This window comes from Pygocentrus nattereri, chromosome 22 (assembly GCF_015220715.1).
Source record: "Pygocentrus nattereri isolate fPygNat1 chromosome 22, fPygNat1.pri, whole genome shotgun sequence".
NCBI lineage: Eukaryota > Metazoa > Chordata > Actinopteri > Characiformes > Serrasalmidae > Pygocentrus > Pygocentrus nattereri.
Window position 1 is genome coordinate 25964374 of NC_051232.1, and position 21688 is coordinate 25986061.

The 21688-nt window shown below is 39.9% G+C and overlaps 1 protein-coding gene and 1 long non-coding RNA gene across 2 annotated transcripts in view; one reads left to right on the forward strand and one right to left on the reverse strand.

Moving 5' to 3' along the window:
- LOC108414789 overlaps positions 1 to 21688 on the forward strand; it is a 94021-nt gene that overhangs the window by 51191 nt on the left and 21142 nt on the right. The window lies entirely within an intron of this gene.
- Positions 1681 to 21275, reverse strand: LOC108413970 (mucin-5AC-like). The gene is made up of 20 exons (XM_037532941.1): positions 21221 to 21275; positions 21076 to 21120; positions 20912 to 20988; positions 20772 to 20827; positions 20075 to 20127; positions 18809 to 18964; positions 18128 to 18307; positions 17115 to 17405; positions 16478 to 16786; positions 15798 to 15977; positions 14784 to 15074; positions 14120 to 14455; positions 13203 to 13406; positions 4312 to 4490; positions 4128 to 4192; positions 3867 to 4009; positions 3529 to 3773; positions 3341 to 3402; positions 3098 to 3243; positions 1681 to 3005 (listed from the first exon to the last, which is right to left on the reverse strand). Exons 1-20 carry the CDS (start codon positions 21264 to 21266, stop codon positions 2893 to 2895), a joined length of 3177 nt encoding a protein of 1058 aa, XP_037388838.1. The 5' UTR covers positions 21267 to 21275; the 3' UTR covers positions 1681 to 2892.

Genomic DNA, 21688 nt, shown 5'->3' on the forward strand with positions numbered 1-21688 from the left:
CTCCTGAGAAGGTTTTATTGCTACTGTTGGCTCTGTTCCTGTTGATTAGTCTGCACCACTGGGTCACTAAAAGATCCATAGGGTGACCTATGGTATGATTGATATCCTATGATTTGTAGGATATCACCGTGCCCCAAACAGGAGAAGAAATTGTGTTTCACTGTATATTAACTACTTGCTAATGCTGATTCTTTCTCTCCCTCCTAGTATTTTTAAGTATTAGTAACACTCTGTTCCCTTGATCCATATAATATCATCTTTATGCTACAGAAATGATTTTGATAGGACTGAAAGAATAATTGTTTTTATATTTTTTTTTTATATCAAAATTGCAATTTGAAAGACTGCAGTTCTCAAATCGTAAGAGTTTTTACAACTATTACACTACATTATCAACAACACAGTCTTAAGTTTGAAATGGAGAAATGTAACCTAATAACATGGTGCTTGTGACCGTTTGTAGAGGAGTTCATCCAGTCTAAAGAAAGCAAACAGTATTGTGCTGGGACATCATATCTACAGCTAACTTACCATACCATATTGAGTGTTCAAGCCTTAAAGCAGAAAAAGTAAAACAAAAAAAAAAACACAGGATGTGTTTTAAAGGAAAATAATCACAGTTTACATAACATTCACAATATTGTTCAGAATCACAAGTCAAGTTGGTAAAAATTGGTACAGGGCAAGAACCTTGTGAAATGTGCAGAAAACATCTTCAACAGGTGATGCAGGTGATGCAGGCTTATAAAAAAGCCTCCAGGAAAATCCTAGTCTTTTATGCAGATGGGTTGAGGTGCATCACATCAGCAAAAAGAAACCTCAGTCAATAAACACCCATCTCTTGCAGAATCCACAAACGCACAGTGGAAGCCACATGTCAACAACATCTGCCATCTTTTCTGAACTGATACACAGTGGAAATATAGAGTGGTCTGACCAGTAAACCTTTCAGACTGTTTATAGAAATAATTAATCTGTTGGCCCAAGAAGCAAAGAACCTTCTAGATTGTACCAGTGTAAAGTTCAAAAGCCATGGTCTAACATGGATTAGGAGGGTATTAGTGAGCAACCTCTGTACATCTGTGAAAGTACCATTATCACTGAACTCCTTTCATGCTGCCATTTAATTGGCATTAAAATGCCATTAAACATGACAGTGCCAACCCACATTCTGCTTGTTACAACAGCATCATCAGAGATTGTGGACACTAGACTGGCCTGTCTGTAGTCCAGAACTGTCTTCCACTGAAAACAGGTATCATGTTAACTCTAAATACGACAACAATGGCCCCATGTGACTTCACAGCTGAAGAATTGTATAACAGAAAAAATGGCAAAAATGATGCTATCAGAACTTAAAAAAAAGTTTGTGTCCCTATGTTTATTAAGTCCTGTCAAACCTTTTTGGAACATGTTTCAGGCCTCAAATTTTAAATGATCATATATATTACAAAAACATTGAAGTACATAAGTCCATAAAGTAAAACAGAAAATATTGTATGTTTGTAATTTATTAGTAAATAGAAACTGCTGTGTGTATTTGCATGTCATATACTGTCCCAAGTTCTTAAAATTTGATTCCAATAATATAAGGGAATCCTCAAGAAGGATAACAGATACCTGGAAATACTGCAGTCAAAACAAGTTCTATTGCTTCATATATATTTATTTGAAGTCCCATGTGATGCTTTTGCCACTATACAAGTTAACAAATATTGCACTTTTCCTTTTATTATTTCAGTAATATCAACACAAATAATACAGAATAAATACAAATATTTACAGCTGATTGATATTTGTGTGTCAGGCACGTGTGTTATTTAACTAAAATGCATCAATTTGACTACCAAGTAGAGCTCATGGGACAAATTGTTTCAGACATATGCTACTGCTTTGGCGACAACAGTAAAGTTGACTTATTAACAAACCTCCAAGGAAGTGGTGACTTACTGAAGCTTAATCTTGCAAATGGGGAGGTGTACAGAGACAAGTTTGGCTTAAACACTTTCCCATGTTCTTGGACATCCAAAGTCCGAAGGGTAGGTGAGATATTTTGAACTTGATTCAGTTCTTGCTGTAATTTAAATGATCTATGGCCTGCCTTTTTGTAGACATATATATTTATATACAATGTACAAATATTTTGGCCAAAATAATAGCAAATTGGATGAAATATGTGACTGGCACAGGTTATATTCAGTCATTGTCTGTTAGAGAAAAACTCATATACAGTTGTAAGCAGAGATTTGAATACACCCCAGTCACATTTTTTCTTTGTACTATGAATGATTTTCGAAGTGAAAATATTTTAGAAAAGAAAGGAAATATGAATACAGCAACATACTGCAAGTTTTAGTGCCCAATTTCTATTTCTTTGCTGAGTATAACATATTGGAAAAAATCTATAAAATGTACTATACGTTTGGTGCAGGCCACATTTTATGTTTAATTTTTTTCCCTCAATATGTTAAATTGAGCAAACACAGTAATTGTGCACTAAAACATGCATTAAAATGTCATATTTAAGTTTGTTGCTTTTAGATGACAAGAACTCAGTCATCAGTTTTGGGCACAAATTATTTGCTATGAACCAATTTGTGAAATGTTTCAAGGATCATTCACAGAATTTATCAAGCTGAGGCAGTTACATACTACAGTATTTTCTAAAAGCTAAAACAGGACATAAACTTCTCAGAGTATGCAAATGGGTTTATAAATAGTGTAATAATCTCTAAAAACATGTCTACAGCAAGACATGCTCTCACCGATGTAACTAACAAATTTAAGGATCTAATCTAATCCGACTGAAGATCTGAAGGTTTGGATTATCTAATTATCTTAATAGGTTATCAAGTTTTAGAGGTATTTGAATGGTGACAAACATTCTGTAGGCTACATTATTGAAAGGTTACGTAATATTACAACTGCAGTCGTGAGAAGGAATGCCGCTGCAGAATAGGGCACCATTTCTGGAGAGGTACTGGAAGTGGATGGGGTGAGGTGTTCTGGAAACAAAAAAATAGTTCAGAACTTAGTTACACATTTGATATTGTTGTTTTGTGTAATGCCAGGGTCAAAGATGACAGCATATACTTACCGACAACAAAAACTGTGCCATTTACAAGCGGCAAGTTAATCTGATTTTGTGTCCAGGCGTCAATCAAGGTTTTGGTTATTTCGATATTTGTAGGCAGTGTTGTGTTGGCAAAGACAAGTGTCGAATTCACAACAATTGATCCTTCACTGTTGGCAAAATCGATGGTTTGTGATTATTAAAATACAGCATTTAAAACTGTGTACAGTTTTACAGTTTAAGTATGAATAAATATGTTGTACTCACGAAAAGCCATGAACAATGCATCTTCTGAAGTCTGCATATTTTACCGTATATATGGCATTAATCTGATTGAAAGACATACATTTTGTAAGTTGTTTTTTCAGGCAAGCATAAAAAAGTGTAAATGCTAAGTATGATGTGTACATCCCACCAACAACAGCGTTACAATGCTCCTGAATAATTGTTTTTACCTTAATCTCAATCTCAATGGCCAAAGATATGAAAGCAGGTGATGAGGTGTTTTTCAGATCACTCGTGAACATCAAAGCAAGACTGAATTTGAGGATCACCATTTTTTCTTCTGCTGCTGGAGGATGAGTTGGAGGATAAGTTTGCACTGTGCTAGGTGCTGTTAAGATAGCTGTACCAGGTTTAGGTGTTGTTGTTGTTGTTGTTGTTGTTGTTGTTGAGGTTGTAGTTGTTGCAGTTGGTGGTCCTGAAAAAACAAAAATGTAAATTCAAAACTTCATCATGCAGCTGATACTGTTCTTTAATAAAGCCAGTCTCAAAGACAACAGGATACACTTACCAACAAAAACAGTGTTATTTAGAAGATTTAATGTAGTGCGATGTGTCCTCCAGGCATTATACAAGGTGTTGATTATTTCTGCATCCGTAGGGAGTGTTGTGTAGTAAAAGGTAAGTGTTGAATTGACAACAATGGATCCTGCACTGTTGGTAAAATAGAGTTTAGTTGTGGCACAAATTGATGGCTTGAAATTGAGGGGAAAAAAACATTAAAAAAATTTTTGCACAGTCTTGAAGTTTTGATTGAAAATGTTAGACTCACGAAAAGCTGTAGACAGTTGCTTCTTTGAAGGTTTCTGGATATTCTTGCTTATAGACCTTGTTAAGCTGAATGAAGGACACATCTCTTTAGTAAGGCAAACAAATCTTTGCCAGATAAAATATGCATACATATCACCACCCAAAACTATAAGAAGTGTTGCTTGCTAATATATGAAAGTATTTACCTCAGATGTAACAGTATTAACCTCATTTGTGAAAGCAGGTGATGACTGGTCTAGAAGTTGAATATCGAATGTGTCGTTAAGACTAAATCTGAGAATCACTGTTGATTCTGTGGTGGGCGCTGCTCTAGTAGGTGTAGTTGTTGGGGATGATGTTGTTGTGGTCAATGTAGTCTTTATATCTGAAATGACAAAATGATTGAAAAAGAGACAAGCCAACTACAACTACTTACAATATGTTTTGTTTCATTTTCATAATTGTAAAAATCTTACTTCTGCATATCATTGTCAGTGCAAGTGGGAACACTGACTCTGTTCAAAATATATAATATATAAATATTCCAAATGATACTTGTTGTTTTATCAGTTTCGGTGACCAGATAATTACTCACTGGTGATCTGTGAAGTTGTTTGGATTGTTGGTGTTACTGTTGTTTGTGAGGTCACTGGGACAGCTGTGGTTTTTGGTTCTGTTGTAGATTTGAGTGTTGGTGCTACAGATGATGCTGATGAAGACACTGTATTGGTAGTTGGGGGTGTGGTAGCTGGCAGTGTAGATTTGAGTGTTGGTGCTACAGATGATGCTGATGAAGACACTGTATTGGTAGTTGGGGGTGTGGTAGCTGGCAGTGTAGATTTGAGTGTTGGTGCTACAGAGGATTTTGATGAAGACACTGTATTGGTAGTTGGGGGTGTGGTAGCTGGCAGTGTAGATTTGAGTGTTGGTGCTACAGATGATGCTGATGAAGACACTGTATTGGTAGTTGGGGGTGTGGTAGCTGGCAGTGTAGATTTGAGTGTTGGTGCTACAGAGGATGTTGATGAAGACACTGTATTGGAAGTTGGGGGTGCGGTAGTTGGTAGTGTAGATTTTAATGTTGGTACTACAGATGATGCTGATGAAGACACTGTATTGGTAGTTGGGGGTGTGGTAGCTGGCAGTGTAGATTTGAGTGTTGGTGCTACAGAGGATTTTGATGAAGACACTGTATTGGTAGTTGGGGGTGTGGTAGCTGGCAGTGTAGATTTGAGTGTTGGTGCTACAGATGATGCTGATGAAGACACTGTATTGGTAGTTGGGGGTGTGGTAGCTGGCAGTGTAGATTTGAGTGTTGGTGCTACAGAGGATGTTGATGAAGACACTGTATTGGAAGTTGGGGGTGCGGTAGTTGGTAGTGTAGATTTTAATGTTGGTACTACAGATGATGCTGATGAAGACACTGTATTGGTAGTTGGGGGTGTAGTAGCTGGCAGTGTAGATTTGAGTGTTGGTGCTACAGAGGATTTTGATGAAGACACTGTATTGGTAGTTGGGGGTGTGGTAGCTGGCAGTGTAGATTTGAGTGTTGGTGCTACAGATGATGCTGATGAAGACACTGTATTGGTAGTTGGGGGTGTGGTAGCTGGCAGTGTAGATTTGAGTGTTGGTGCTACAGAGGATGTTGATGAAGACACTGTATTGGAAGTTGGGGGTGCGGTAGTTGGTAGTGTAGATTTTAATGTTGGTTCTACAGAGGAAGTTGATGAAGACACTGTATTGGTAGTTGGGGATAGGGTAGTTGGCAGTGTAGATGTGAGTGTTGGTGCTACAGAGGATGTTGATGTAGACACTGTGTCTGTAGTTGGGGGTGTGGTAGTTAGCAATGTAGATTTGAATGTTGTTGGTGCTACAGAGGATGTTGATGTAGACACTGTGTCTGTAGTTGGGGGTGTGGTAGTTAGCAATGTAGATTTGAATGTTGTTGGTACTTCAGAAGATGTTGATGAAGACTCTGTGTCGGTAGTAGGGAGTGTGGTAGTTGGCAATGTAGATTTGAGTGTTGCTGGTACTTCAGAAGATGTTGGTGAAGACTCTGTGCCGGTACTTGGAGGTGTGGTATTTCGCAATGCAGGATTGATTGTTGGTACTACAGAGGATGTTGATGAAGACACTGTGTCAGTAGTTGAGGGTGTCGTAGTTGGCAGTGTAGATTTGACTGTTCGTTCTACAAAAGATGATGATGAAGACACTGTGTCAGTAGTTGGGGGTGTGGTAGTTGGTGCTACAAAAGATGATGATGAAGACCCTGTGTCAGTAGTTGGGGGTGTGGTAGTTGGCAATGTAGATTTGATTGTTGGTGCTACAAAAGATGATGATGAAGACCCTGTGTCAGTAGTTGGGGGTGTGGTAGTTGGCAGTGTAGATTTGATTGTTGGTGCTACAGAGGATGTTGATGTAGACACTGTGTCTGTAGTTGGGGGTGTGGTAGTTGGCAATGTAGATTTGATTGTTCGTTCTACAAAAGATGATGATGAAGACACTGTGTCAGTAGTTGGGGCTATGGTAGTTGGCAATGTAGATTTGATTGTTGGTGCTACAAAAGATGATGGTGAAGACCCTGTGTCAGTAGTTGGGGGTGTGGTGTTTGGCAATGCAGGTTTGATTGTTGGTACTACAGAGGATGTTGATGTAGACATTGTGTCAGTAGTTGGGGGTGTGGTTGTTGGCAGTGTAGATCTGAGTGTTGGTGCTACAGAGGATGTTGAAGAAGACACTGTGTCAGTAGTTTTGGGTGTAGATGTGAGTGTTGGTGCTACAGAGGATGTTGATGTAGACACTGTGTCTGTAGTTGGGGGTGCGGTAGTAGGCAATGTAGATTTGATTGTTCGTTCTCCAAAAGATGATGATGAAGACACTGTGTCAGTAGTTGAGGGTGTCGTAGTTGGCAGTGTAGATTTGATTGTTGGTGCTACAAAATATGATGAAGACCCTGTGTCAGTAGTTGGGGGTGTCGTAGGTGGCAATGTAGATTTGATTGTTGGTGCTACAAAAGATGATGAAGACCCTGTGTCAGTAGCTGGGGGTGTGGTAGTTGGCAATGTAGATTTGAGTGTTGGTGCTACAAAAGATGATGAAGACACTGTGTCAGTAGTTGGTGGTGTCGTAGTTGGCAATGTAGATTTGAGTGTTGGTGCTTCAAAAGATAATGATGAAGACCCTGTGTCAGTAGTTGGGGGTGTGGTAGTTGGCAATGTAGATTTGATTGTTGGTTCTACAAAAGATGATGTAGACACTGTGTCTGTAGTTGGAGGTGTCGTAGTTGGCAATGTAGATTTGAGTGTTGGTACCTCAGAAGATGTTGATGAAGACTCAGTGTCGGTAGTTGGGGATGTGGTATTTGGCAATGCTGGTTTGATTGTTGGTACTACAGAGGATGTTGATGAAGACACTGTGTCAGTAGTTGGGGGTGTCGTAGTTGGCAGTGTAGATTTTACTGTTATCGTTGCTACAGAAGATGATGATGAAGACACTCTGTCAGTAGTTGGCAGTATAGATTTGAGTGTTGGTGCTACAGAGGATGTTGATGTAGACACTGTGTCTGTAGTTGGGGGTGTGGTAGTTGGCAATGTAGATTTGACTGTTCGTTCTACAAAAGATGATGATGAAGACACTGTGTCAGTAGTTGTGGGTGTGGTAGTTGGCAATGTAGATTTGATTGTTGGTGCTACAAAAGATGATGAAGACACTGTGTCAGTAGTTGGGGCTATGGTAGTTGGCAATGTAGATTTGATTGTTGTCGATGCTACAGAAGATGATGAAAACACTGTGTCGGTAGTTGGTAGTGTAGATATGAGTGTTGGTGCTACAGAGGATGTTGATGTAGACACTGTGTCTGTAGTTGGGGGTGTGGTAGTTGGCAATGTAGATTTGATTGTTGGTGCTACAGAGGATGTTGATGTAGACACTGAATCTGTAGTTGGGTGTGTGGTAGTTGGCAATGTAGATTTGATTGTTGGTGCTACAAAAGATGATGAAGACACTGTGTCAGTAGTTGGGGGTGTCGTAGTTGGCAGTGTAGATTTGACTGTTGTCGATGCTACAGAAGATGATGAAAACACTGTGTCGGTAGTTGGTAGCGTAGATATGAGTGTTGGTGCTACAGAGGATGTTGATGTAGACACTGTGTCTGTAGTTGGGGGTGTGGTAGTTGGCAATGTAGACTTGATTGTTGGTGCTACAAAAGATGTTGATGAAGACACTGTGTCAGTAGTTGGGAGTGTCGTAGTTGGCAATGTAGATTTGAGTGTTGGTACTTCAGAAGATGTTGATGAAGACACTGTGTCAGTAGTTGGGAGTGTGGTAGTTGGCACTGTAGATTTGATTGTTGGTGCTACAGAGGATGTTGATGTAGACACTGTGTCTGTAGTTGGGGGTGTGGTAGTTGGCAATGTAGATTTGATTGTTGGTGCTACAAAAGATGTTGATGAAGACACTGTGTCAGTAGTTGGGAGTGTCGTAGTTGGCAATGTAGATTTGAGTGTTGGTACTTCAGAAGATGTTGATGAAGACTCAGTGTCGGTAGTTGGGGGTGTGGTAGTTGGCAATGTAGATTTGATTGTTGGTGCTACAAAATATGATGATGAAGACCCTGTGTCAGTAGTTGGGGGTGTGGTAGTTGGCAATGTAGATTTGAGTGTTGGTACTTCAGAAGATGTTGATGAAGACTCAGTGTCGGTAGTTGGGGGTGTGGTAGTTGGCAATGTAGATTTGATTGTTGGTGCTACAAAAGATGTTGATGAAGACACTGTGTCAGTAGTTGGGAGTGTGGTAGTTGGCAGTGTAGACTTGTTTGTTGGTGCTACAAAAGATGATGGTGAAGACCCTGTGTCAGTAGTTGGGGGTGTGGTAGTTGGCAATGTAGATTTGATTGTTGGTTCTACAAAAGATGATGTAGACACTGTGTCCGTAGTTGGAGGTGTCGTAGTTGGCAATGTAGATTTGAGTGTTGGTACCTCAGAAGATGTTGATGAAGACTCAGTGTCGGTAGTTGGGGATGTGGTATTTGGCAATGCTGGTTTGATTGTTGGTACTACAGAGGATGTTGATGTAGATGTTGATGTAGACTTTGTGTCAGTAGTTGGGAGTGTGGTAGTTGGCAGTGTAGACTTGATTGTTGGTGCTACAAAAGATGTTGATGAAGACACTGTGTCAGTAGTTGGGAGTGTGGTAGTTGGCAGTGTAGACTTGATTGTTGGTGCTACAAAAGATGTTGATGTAGACACTGTGTCTGTAGTTGGGGCTGTGGTAGTTGGCAATGTAGATTTGATTGTTGGTGATACAAAAGATGTTGATGAAGACCCTGTGTCAGTAGTTGGGGGTGTGGTAGTTGGCAATGTAGATTTGAGTGTTGGTACTTCAGAAGATGTTGAAGAAGACACTGTGTCAGTAGTTGGGGGTGTCGTAGTTGGCAGTGTAGATTTTACTGTTATTGTTGCTACAGAAGATGATGATGAAGACACTGTGTCAGTAGTTGGCAGTATAGATTTGAGTGTTGGTGCTACAGAGGATGTTGATGTAGACACTGTGTCTGTAGTTGGTGTGGTAGTTGGCAATGTAGATTTGACTGTTCGTTCTACAAAAGATGATGATGAAGACACTGTGTCAGTAGTTGTGGGTGTGGTAGTTGGCAATGTAGATTTGACTGTTCGTTCTACAAAAGATGATGATGAAGACACTGTGTCAGTAGTTGTGGGTGTGGTAGTTGGCAATGTAGATTTGATTGTTGTCGATGCTACAGAAGATGATGAAAACACTGTGTCGGTAGTTGGTAGCGTAGATATGAGTGTTGGTGCTACAGAGGATGTTGATGTAGACACTGTGTCAGTAGTTGGGGGTGTGGTAGTTGGCAATGTAGATTTGATTATTGGTGCTACAAAAGATGTTGATGAAGACACTGTGTCAGTAGTTGGGAGTGTGGTAGTTGGCAGTGTAGATTTGATTGTTGGTGCTACAGAGGATGTTGATGTAGACACTGAATCTGTAGTTGGGTGTGTGGTAGTTGGCAATGTAGATTTGATTGTTGGTGCTACAAAAGATGATGAAGACACTGTGTCAGTAGTTGGGGGTGTCGTAGTTGGCAGTGTAGATTTGACTGTTGTCGATGCTACAGAAGATGATGAAAACACTGTGTCGGTAGTTGGTAGCGTAGATATGAGTGTTGGTGCTACAGAGGATGTTGATGTAGACACTGTGTCTGTAGTTGGGGGTGTGGTAGTTGGCAATGTAGATTTGATTGTTGGTGCTACAAAAGATGTTGATGAAGACACTGTGTCAGTAGTTGGGAGTGTCGTAGTTGGCAATGTAGATTTGAGTGTTGGTACTTCAGAAGATATTGATGAAGACACTGTGTCAGTAGTTGGGAGTGTGGTAGTTGGCACTGTAGATTTGATTGTTGGTGCTACAGAGGATTTTGATGTAGACACTGTGTCTGTAGTTGGGGGTGTGGTAGTTGGCAATGTAGATTTGATTGTTGGTGCTACAAAAGATGTTGATGAAGACACTGTGTCAGTAGTTGGGAGTGTCGTAGTTGGCAATGTAGATTTGAGTGTTGGTACTTCAGAAGATGTTGATGAAGACTCAGTGTCGGTAGTTGGGGGTGTGGTAGTTGGCAATGTAGATTTGATTGTTGGTGCTACAAAAGATGTTGATGTAGACACTGTGTCTGTAGTTGGGGCTGTGGTAGTTGGCAATGTAGATTTGATTGTTGGTGCTACAAAAGATGATGATGAAGACCCTGTGTCAGTAGTTGGGGGTGTGGTAGTTGGCAATGTAGATTTGAGTGTTAGTACTTCAGAAGATGCTGATGAAGACTCAGTGTCGGTAGTTGGGGGTGTGGTAGTTGGCAATGTAGATTTGATTGTGGGTGCTACAAAAGATGTTGATGAAGACACTGTGTCAGTAGTTGGGAGTGTGGTAGTTGGCAGTGTAGACTTGATTGTTGGTGCTACAAAAGATGTTGATGTAGACACTGTGTCTGTAGTTGGGGGTGTGGTAGTTGGCAATGTAGATTTGATTGTTGGTGCTACAAAAGATGATGATGAAGACCCTGTGTCAGTAGTTGGGGGTGTGGTAGTTGGCAATGTAGATTTGAGTGTTGGTACTTCAGAAGATGTTGATGAAGACTCAGTGTCGGTAGTTGGGGGTGTGGTAGTTGGCGATGTAGATTTGATTGTTGGTGCTACAAAAGATGTTGATGAAGACACTGTGTCAGTAGTTGGGAGTGTGGTAGTTGGCAGTGTAGACTTGTTTGTTGGTGCTACAAAAGATGTTGATGTAGACACTGTGTCTGTAGTTTGGGCTGTGGTAGTTGGCAATGTAGATTTGATTGTTGGTGCTACAAAAGATGATGATGAAGACCCTGTGTCAGTAGTTGGGGGTGTGGTAGTTGGCAATGTAGATTTGAGTGTTGGTACTTCAGAAGATGTTGATGAAGACTCAGTGTCGGTAGTTGGGGGTGTGGTAGTTGGCAATGTAGATTTGATTGTTGGTGCTACAAAAGATGATGATGAAGACCCTGTGTCAGTAGTTGGGGGTGTGGTAGTTGGCAATGTAGATTTGAGTGTTGGTACTTCAGAAGATATTGATGAAGACACTGTGTCAGTAGTTGGGAGTGTGGTAGTTGGCACTGTAGATTTGATTGTTGGTGCTACAGAGGATGTTGATGTAGACACTGTGTCTGTAGTTGGGGGTGTGGTAGTTGGCAATGTAGATTTGATTGTTGGTGCTACAAAAGATGTTGATGAAGACACTGTGTCAGTAGTTGGGAGTGTCGTAGTTGGCAATGTAGATTTGAGTGTTGGTACTTCAGAAGATGTTGATGAAGACTCAGTGTCGGTAGTTGGGGGTGTGGTAGTTGGCAATGTAGATTTGATTGTTGGTGCTACAAAAGATGTTGATGTAGACACTGTGTCTGTAGTTGGGGCTGTGGTAGTTGGCAATGTAGATTTGATTGTTGGTGCTACAAAAGATGATGATGAAGACCCTGTGTCAGTAGTTGGGGGTGTGGTAGTTGGCAGTGTAGACTTGATTGTTGGTGCTACAAAAGATGTTGATGTAGACACTGTGTCTGTAGTTGGGGGTGTGGTAGTTGGCAGTGTAGATTTGATTGTTGGTGCTACAAAAGATGATGATGAAGACCCTGTGTCAGTAGTTGGGGGTGTGGTAGTTGGCAATGTAGATTTGAGTGTTGGTACTTCAGAAGATGTTGATGAAGACTCAGTGTCGGTAGTTGGGGGTGTGGTAGTTGGCGATGTAGATTTGATTGTTGGTGCTACAAAAGATGTTGATGAAGACACTGTGTCAGTAGTTGGGAGTGTGGTAGTTGGCAGTGTAGACTTGTTTGTTGGTGCTACAAAAGATGTTGATGTAGACACTGTGTCTGTAGTTTGGGCTGTGGTAGTTGGCAATGTAGATTTGATTGTTGGTGCTACAAAAGATGATGATGAAGACCCTGTGTCAGTAGTTGGGGGTGTGGTAGTTGGCAATGTAGATTTGAGTGTTGGTACTTCAGAAGATGTTGATGAAGACTCAGTGTCGGTAGTTGGGGGTGTGGTAGTTGGCAATGTAGATTTGATTGTTGGTGCTACAAAAGATGATGATGAAGACCCTGTGTCAGTAGTTGGGGGTGTGGTAGTTGGCAATGTAGATTTGAGTGTTGGTACTTCAGAAGATGTTGATGAAGACTCAGTGTCGGTAGTTGGGTGTGTCGTAGTTGGCAGTGTAGATTTGACTGTTGTCGATGCGACAGAAGATGATGAAAACACTGTGTCGGTAGTTGGCAGTGTAGATTTGAGTGTTGGTGCTACAGAGGATGTTGATGTAGACACTGTGTCTGTAGTTGGGGGTGTGGTAGTTGGCAATGTAGATTTGATTGTTTGTTCTACAAAAGATGATGATGAAGACACTGTGTCTGTAGTTGGGGGTGTGGTAGTTGGCAGTGTAGATTTGAGTGTTGTTGGTACTTCAGAAGATGTTGAAGAAGACACTGTGTCAGTAGTTGGGAGTGTGGTAGTTGGCAATGTAGATTTGAGTGTTGGTTCTTCAGAAGATGTTGATGTAGATGCTGTGATGGTACCTTGGGGTGTGCTAGTTGGCAATGAAGACTGATCTGATACTGAAGTTGTAACAGTTGTAGCTGACTGTGTTGGAACGCCTGGAGTTGGGGTTGTTTCAGCTGTTGTTGCTTTGCTGGATTGTGTGGTCACCACTGTAGCTGTTGATAGTGTCCCTTCTGTTGTAGTTGCTACTGCAGTAGTCATAATATTGCTTGTTGTTGCGACTGTTGTCATAATTTGAACAGAAACAGAAAAAACACATAGTAAATTTGAATCAGCTTTGCACTTTGTGCATGCACCTACTTACTAGCATCCCTAGCTGCAGCGCCAGACCGACTTGGCAAACAGGGTGGCAGGTGGCAACTAATACATAGCTTTATTTAATGGGTGCAGGATGGCAGATGCACACACAATGTACTGGTGCTGCTCTTGGCAAGTAATTGCCTAGGCAACTGACTATGGTGCCTATGCTAGGAGCCACTACTGAACACAGGACCATGTATTAATCTCATTCTCATAAAACTGCTTACACTGTGAATGAGGCAGTTGTTGAAAATGTAAAGAAATTCTTACTATATATGTTTTGTAAGTATACTGTATCAATTCTGCACATATTCTACTTACATCTTTGGCATGCTTTTTCTGGCTCTTTTCCTAGTGGGATTAACAAAGGTCTGGCAATTGTTTGGTTAAAAGAGATCAAGAAGAAGAAGCTATAAATCTTGTTTAGGTTTCTAAAGTCCTGATTGTTTAAGGTACAGAGTTGGTCTGTAGAGACATTTGTTGGTATTTTTAATCATGATTACTTATTTTATAAGCTCAAAACCTGTTAATTTAGCTGACCTCCAGCAAACAACATCTATTATGTACAATACAGGACTAGGCACTTATAAACCAAAGTTGACTGACTATATTTTATGATCAGTACACTACTCACCAGTGCTGTCTGTAGCAAGTACTGTTCGAGACGTTCTTGGTGACACTGTAACTGATGTATTTGTAGCTGCTGAAATTTCAGGTATTGGTGCTGACTCTGTTCTTGATGTTTCTGGTGTTGTCTGAGTAACTGTAGATGGCCTCTCACTTGTCATAGACTCTGTTGTGGTGGTTGTTTCTGTAAGTGCAGCAGTAGTTGATTCTGTGGTTTCTCCAAGACTTGTTGATTGTGATGTAAATGTTTCAGTAGTTTCAGTACTAGTTGAAGATGCTGTGCTATCTGGCATTGTAGTAGCTGTTGGAGTTTCAGGTTGTTGTGTAGATAATGTAGTTTGAACTGTTGTGACAGGAAAGAAGTGAATAAGTTTACATTTTCTCTCATAGGTCAGATATGCCATTCATATTTTTCTTTTCTGTCTAGTATATTCATGATGTGCAGTTTATGCAGAACATGTTTTGAACATTAACAATTTTGTCGCAGCTCTTGTGTACAGGTGAGCAGCTGCTGACGTACACTCTTAAAAATATAGCTGCCAACATGGTTCTTTTAAAGCTGCATCATGCAGTTACACAGACAATGATGTAGACAATGTGTTTTGAAACAACAGCTATTCTGTTCAGTTACTAAGTTGATTCATTACATTTATGATCAAACGACTACTCACCGGTGTTGTCAGAGGCAGATACTGTTTGAGGTGTTGTTGGTGACACTGTAACTGATGTATCTGTAACTGGCTCTGTTGTTGATGTTTCTGTTGTAGACCCCACTGTAGTTGTTTGTGCAGGTGAAGCAGTAGTTGATTCCAGATCTGCTGTTGTTGTCATAAATGTTGTTGGTGCTGCTGATCCAGATGTAGATGTTGCAGGACTTTCTGTACTTGAAGATGAGGTGGTATCAGTCACTGTAGTAGCTGTGGAAGCTTTAGCTCCCTGTGTTGGTGATGTTGTTTCAAGTGCTGTGATAGGAAAGAAGTTTTTTTTAATCATAATTATATGGTTCAGCAATGCCATAGTTCAGTCTTATATATTCACAAATTTACAGCTTATAGAGAAGAACTTTATCTGAATGGTAAAACCTCTGCGGAACATCTTGACTTAACACTCAAAAGGCTTCTTTGGAGTAATGTGGAAGGACAAAAGATGGTTTTGGACAGGAATACTTTGACATTTTTGTCATACTTTGACACCTAGTCTGTCTTTGCTACCTCTGAAGTGTATGGAAGTGAACCACCGCTTCTTTTCGAACTGCCGCTCATGCAACGTCACAGGACAGCTGAACAAGCTCGGGGGTGAGCGCCAACCTCCAGATCTGTTACATCAGCTAACAGACGCCTGCGCTGACTAGTATCGCGTTAAGTGATTGGGGGAGAAGGGGGGCCATCCTATCCACCCAGAGAGAGCAAGGCCAATTGTGCTCTCTTGCACTCATGGCTACAGATGGCTGCAGCATCACCAGAGATCAAACTCGCCTGATTTATCTCCTGATGATAAGGCGAACGCTTAAACAGTTGTGCTACTCGGGAGCGGTTTTCCTGTTTCTAAGTTGATGGACCACTTTTTATGATTACTTTACTACTTTCTTGTGCTGCATGAAACAGGTACTGTTTGAGGTGTTGTTGGTAACACTGTAACCAGCACCGTTTCTGGTGTTGTCTGAGTAACTGTAGATGGCCTCTCACTTGTTGTAGACTCTATTGTGGTGGTTGTTTCTGCAGGTACAATAGTAGTTGATTCTGTTGGTGTTGTCATAAATGTTGATCCTAATGCAGATGTATTTCCATCACTTGTTGAAGATGCTGTAGTAGATGGCACTGTAGGAGCTGCTGGAGTCTCAGGTTCTTGTGTATATGATGTTCGAACTGTTGGAAAAGGAAAGAAGTTTGTTAGATTATGCCTGCTATTGCAAGTGCCTCTTTCTCCTCACCATTTTTTACATTTTACAGAACTGTAGTACTTATTACATTATCTGTATTCTGTGTAGTCACTGCCTCAGGGTAAGGTAAGGTAAGCTTTTTCTCAAGACCAGTCAAGCACAAGATTTCTTCATTTTCTTACTTCTCGGTAAGATCAAGAGGACCGAGATGAAGGATCAGAAAGTTGGACAATTGTCAGAGTTGGAGTGATGAGCTCATATAGTCTTTAAAAGGATAGTTTCTATTATTTTTTTTTTATTTTGAAAAAACTTAATTTGGCATCATTCTCAAGTCTTGCCTGCTTCTGCCTTGACGTCGACGACCACAAGGTCTTGCTCCACAAGATGGAGCATTGTACTTCTATATTTTATTGCACGGTATTACTCTTATTGATTTAGCTTTGTTTGGTAGATAATCTACCTTACGCAGCACATAGTTTGCCAAACCTGTTGATGCTGTTGACGTCGTTCCTGTTTCTGTTGTTGTAGACACTGTGGTTGGTGGTATCACAGAGGTAATCTTTGGCAAAGGTGTCGTTTTGTTCTCTATTGGTGTAAGCTCTGAGATGGCTGCTCTTGGTTGTATAGTGCTTGTTTCTGGCACCGTGGCAGTAGTTGATTCTGTGGTTTCTCCAAGACTTGTTGATTGTGATGTAAATGTTTCAGTAGTTTCAGTACTAGTTGAAGATGCTGTGCTATCTGGCATTGTAGTAGCTGTTGGAGTTTCAGGTTGTTGTGTAGATAATGTAGTTTGAACTGTTGTGACAGGAAAGAAGTGAATAAGTTTACATTTTCTCTCATAGGTCAGATATGCCATTCATATTTTTCTTTTCTGTCTAGTATATTCATGATGTGCAGTTTATGCAGAACATGTTTTGAACATTAACAATTTTGTCGCAGCTCTTGTGTACAGGTGAGCAGCTGCTGACGTACACTCTTAAAAATATAGCTGCCAACATGGTTCTTTTAAAGCTGCATCATGCAGTTACACAGACAATGATGTAGACAATGTGTTTTGAAACAACAGCTATTCTGTTCAGTTACTAAGTTGATTCATTACATTTATGATCAAACGACTACTCACCGGTGTTGTCAGAGGCAGATACTGTTTGAGGTGTTGTTGGTGACACTGTAACTGATGTATCTGTAACTGGCTCTGTTGTTGATGTTTCTGTTGTAGACCCCACTGTAGTTGTTTGTGCAGGTGAAGCAGTAGTTGATTCTAGATCTGCTGTTGTTGTCATAAATGTTGTTGGTGCTGCTGATCCAGATGTAGATGTTGCAGGACTTTCTGTACTTGAAGATGAGGTGGTATCAGTCACTGTAGTAGCTGTGGAAGCTTTAGCTCCCTGTGTTGGTGATGTTGTTTCAAGTGCTGTGATAGGAAAGAAGTTTTTTTAATCATAATTATATGGTTCAGCAATGCCATAGTTCAGTCTTATATATTCACAAATTTACAGCTTATAGAGAAGAACTTTATCTGAATGGTAAAACCTCTGCGGAACATCTTGACTTAACACTCAAAAGGCTTCTTTGGAGTAATGTGGAAGGACAAAAGATGGTTTTGTACAGGAATACTTTGACATTTTTGTCATACTTTGACACCTAGTCTCTCTTTGCTACCTCTGAAGTGTATGGAAGTGAACCACCGCTTCTTTTCGAACTGCCGCTCATGCAACGTCACAGGACAGCTGAACAAGCTCGGGGGTGAGCGCCAACCTCCAGATCTGTTACATCAGCTAACAGACGCCTGCGCTGACTAGTATCGCGTTAAGTGATTGGGGGAGAAGGGGGGCCATCCTATCCACCCAGAGAGAGCAAGGCCAATTGTGCTCTCTTGCACTCATGGCTACAGATGGCTGCAGCATCACCAGAGATCAAACTCGCCTGATTTATCTCCTGATGATAAGGCGAACGCTTAGACAGTTGTGCTACTCAGGAGCGGTTTTCCTGTTTCTAAGTTGATGGACCACTTTTTATGATTACTTTACTACTTTCTTGTGCTGTATGAAACAGGTACTGTTTGAGGTGTTGTTGGTAACACTGTAACCAGCACCGTTTCTGGTGTTGTCTGAGTAACTGTAGATGGCCTCTCACTTGTTGTAGACTCTATTGTGGTGGTTGTTTCTGCAGGTACAATAGTAGTTGATTCTGTTGGTGTTGTCATAAATGTTGATCCTAATGCAGATGTATTTCCATCACTTGTTGAAGATGCTGTAGTAGATGGCACTGTAGGAGCTGCTGGAGTCTCAGGTTCTTGTGTATATGATGTTCGAACTGTTGGAAAAGGAAAGAAGTTTGTTAGATTATGCCTGCTATTGCAAGTGCCTCTTTCTCCTCACCATTTTTTACATTTTACAGAACTGTAGTACTTATTACATTATCTGTACTCTGTGTAGTCACTGCCTCAGGGTAAGGTAAGGTAAGCTTTTTCTCAAGACCAGTCAAGCACAAGATTTCTTCATTTTCTTACTTCTCGGTAAGATCAAGAGGACCGAGATGAAGGATCAGAAAGTTGGACAATTGTCAGAGTTGGAGTGATGAGCTCATATAGTCTTTAAAAGGATAGTTTCTATTATTTTTTTTTTTTTTTTGAAAAAACTTAATTTGGCATCATTCTCAAGTCTTGCCTGCTTCTGCCTTGACGTCGACGACCACAAGGTCTTGCTCCACAAGATGGAGCATTGTACTTCTATATTTTATTGCACGGTATTACTCTTATTGATTTAGCTTTGTTTGGTAGATAATCTACCTTACGCAGCACATAGTTTGCCAAACCTGTTGATGCTGTTGACGTCGTTCCTGTTTCTGTTGTTGTAGACACTGTGGTTGGTGGTATCGTGGTTGTGGAGATGGCTGCTGTTTCTGGCACCATGGCAGTAGATGTTGTGGAATTGGTGACTGCAGGCGTACTTGCTGTAGCCTGTCGCACTCCTGAATGAATATGAGGGAAAAAGTTGCTTAGTTGTCATGCTACAATTTTAGGGTTAAAAGTTCAAACATATACACTGTGGATAAGATTTTACACTGTAGCCGAGATGTTCCTATGCAGAATGTAGCAGAATTACACAATTTATCAACTAGGCTGAAAGATGAATCCTTTTTTTTTTTGAAAAGGCAATTTGAAAGAGAGCAGTTTTCAAATCGCAAAAGCTGCAATTTTATATACTGCATTATTTACAGTTTACCTCAGTCAGTAGTTGTAAACCCACAAAGTGCACGATAAGATAAAGATGCACACTGATATCAGCAGTGGACAGATTTGGATGATTTCTTTAGATTGGTATTCAGTGTACTATGGGAACAGCAGAATGTTTAGGTAACACTGGGCTAAGATATCTGCATTTGATCCATGTTACTGCATTTGTAACCCTACAGATCATACATCAGTTTAAACTGGAATAATGTGGATGACATAAATTTATCTTATGGACAAAATCCACTTAAAATCCACTCAGACACTTGGAAATATGTTTATCAGAGAGGAACCATACCTTCCTCATGTTAAATAATGACATCAATGAATCAGCTCTCAATAAAACTGGCTCCATAACTCTCTCCATTGCTGAAACATTAGTCTCTTTTTCCCCACTGATTAGAAATCTGTCATCTTTGACCTAATGTTCTTATTCAATGCCCATGGCAATGCTATTGTTGGAAATTTGACCATTCCTCTCTCAATCTGCTGCTGTATCACTTGTACATGCTTCCCTCTTTAGTCGTCTGAACTACTGGAACTACTGTCCTCTTGTGGGCATTAATCTTTTTTCACGATATTATGATTAAATGTAATATTTTTCTATCACAATTTAAACATTTTATAAATGTTTATATGTTGGCAATGGCAGATATGTACAAGCAAAATATCGAATAATGGCATCGGTCCACAATTCCCATATGGGTGAATCTTTAAAATGCACCTAATGAAATGACTAGTGAAGTACCAAAGTACCTGTACCAAATAAACTGTCAGTGTATTTCTCCTGGGTCAATTGTAATGGCTTCATTTAATCACTTTAGCTCACTGAGAATGAAAAAGCATACCTAAGACAATAAATGGATACCAGTACCTCCTGGAAATTACTTCTGATCCTTTCCTGAAAAATAATTAATAAAGAATTAAAAATATTTGGTATTTACTGAAATACATATAATGCCCCAGCCAGGTTAAGATTAAAAACATGAGGCAAGGTTATAATCTGGCCTCTCTGCAGCCATGCAGTCATAGCTGTTGTCAAAGAAATGGCAGAAAACGAGCAAAGTAGTTGCAAGTTGAAAAACTAGCAGACATGATTATTCAGACCCTCCAGGAATTTGTGACTTTCATTTATGTTCATATTAGTCATAGCACTACTTAATGCTCTAAGTACCTTATTATAATGCATTTCCTCAGATTTCCTGAATATTCTTGAGTTTATTTAGAGAACATGTTTATTTGGCAGTACTCTGTTTTTGAGGCTTTAAAACAGTGTTACATTTTTTAAATCTTGAGTCTGTTCTTGGTTCTCAGAGGTACACTTAGTTTCCTGTTTTCACAGAAAATTAAAATAAACTAGACTACTTTTAAAACAAATATTCATAATCATAAAAAAATGCTAAAAATAATTCTGTAAATTTTGAGAAATGCATATACAAATAAATGCAAATAAATATACATTTTAGTCTGCAGTCACGAAAAATGTCATCCTGTTGGGTCTCATTATTACCTAATTAACCTCTCTGCGTAAAATCTTTTCTTTACCTGAAAACTTTGACTTCTGTTTGGGTGGCGACAGGCCAAGCTTTCACTGCAGAGTTCTGTACGAAAAGATCAGAGAGACTGAGTTTGTAGTTGCAGTTCAAGAAGAAATTTTGTGTGTTGTAATTACAGTCTTTATTTACATTTTTTAACACCAATACACTTCTTTGGATCCAGCCTGCAGCACTGGTGTTTGTTGAGGATGAGTTCTCAGATGAATCTATGGATGAGAAGAGACAACAAACAACCATTCAACCAACAATTTCATTGACAATCACATATTTAGATTGACATTCTTTTTCATTACCAGCGATCTGTATTTGATCTGAATCAGAAGCCGTCCCCATTAGTCCTGGAAAAAATTGAAAAAAGTATTGTTTTGCTTCTTATAGGTTCTTATAAACTGACAGAATGAAAATTGGCTAATTAGTGGCTAATAGGAGTCTTCTTACCTACTAGAATTCCTAGGACTATCAGGGGACCCATCTCTATGTTCATGAACTTGGATTCCCTGTGAAACAAAATGATCAATTTAACATGCTATGAATAATTCTAGGGACTGTCAAGTAAGGTTGAATATATAAGTCTGTTTAGATTATTGGCCTATGTATAAATAGCATCTGACCATCAAATAGTGGAGAGTGGAGAAATGTGTGTGTGTGTGTGTGTGTGTGTGTGTGTGTGTGTGTGTGTGTGTGTGTGTGTGTGTGTGTGTGTGTGTGGCAGTATATTCATAACCATTTCATGTCATAACTTTCTGTGAGGTAGCTTGTAGAGGCATAGACATCTGGTTCCTAGCACCATCACTGTAAACAATTCTAAGGTGGCAAGCTTATCTAGAAGGACATATTTCACATAAAACCACTCGGAATGACTTTGTTTACACCTTAAAGGTGTAATTATTGAGAAATCTAGAAAAA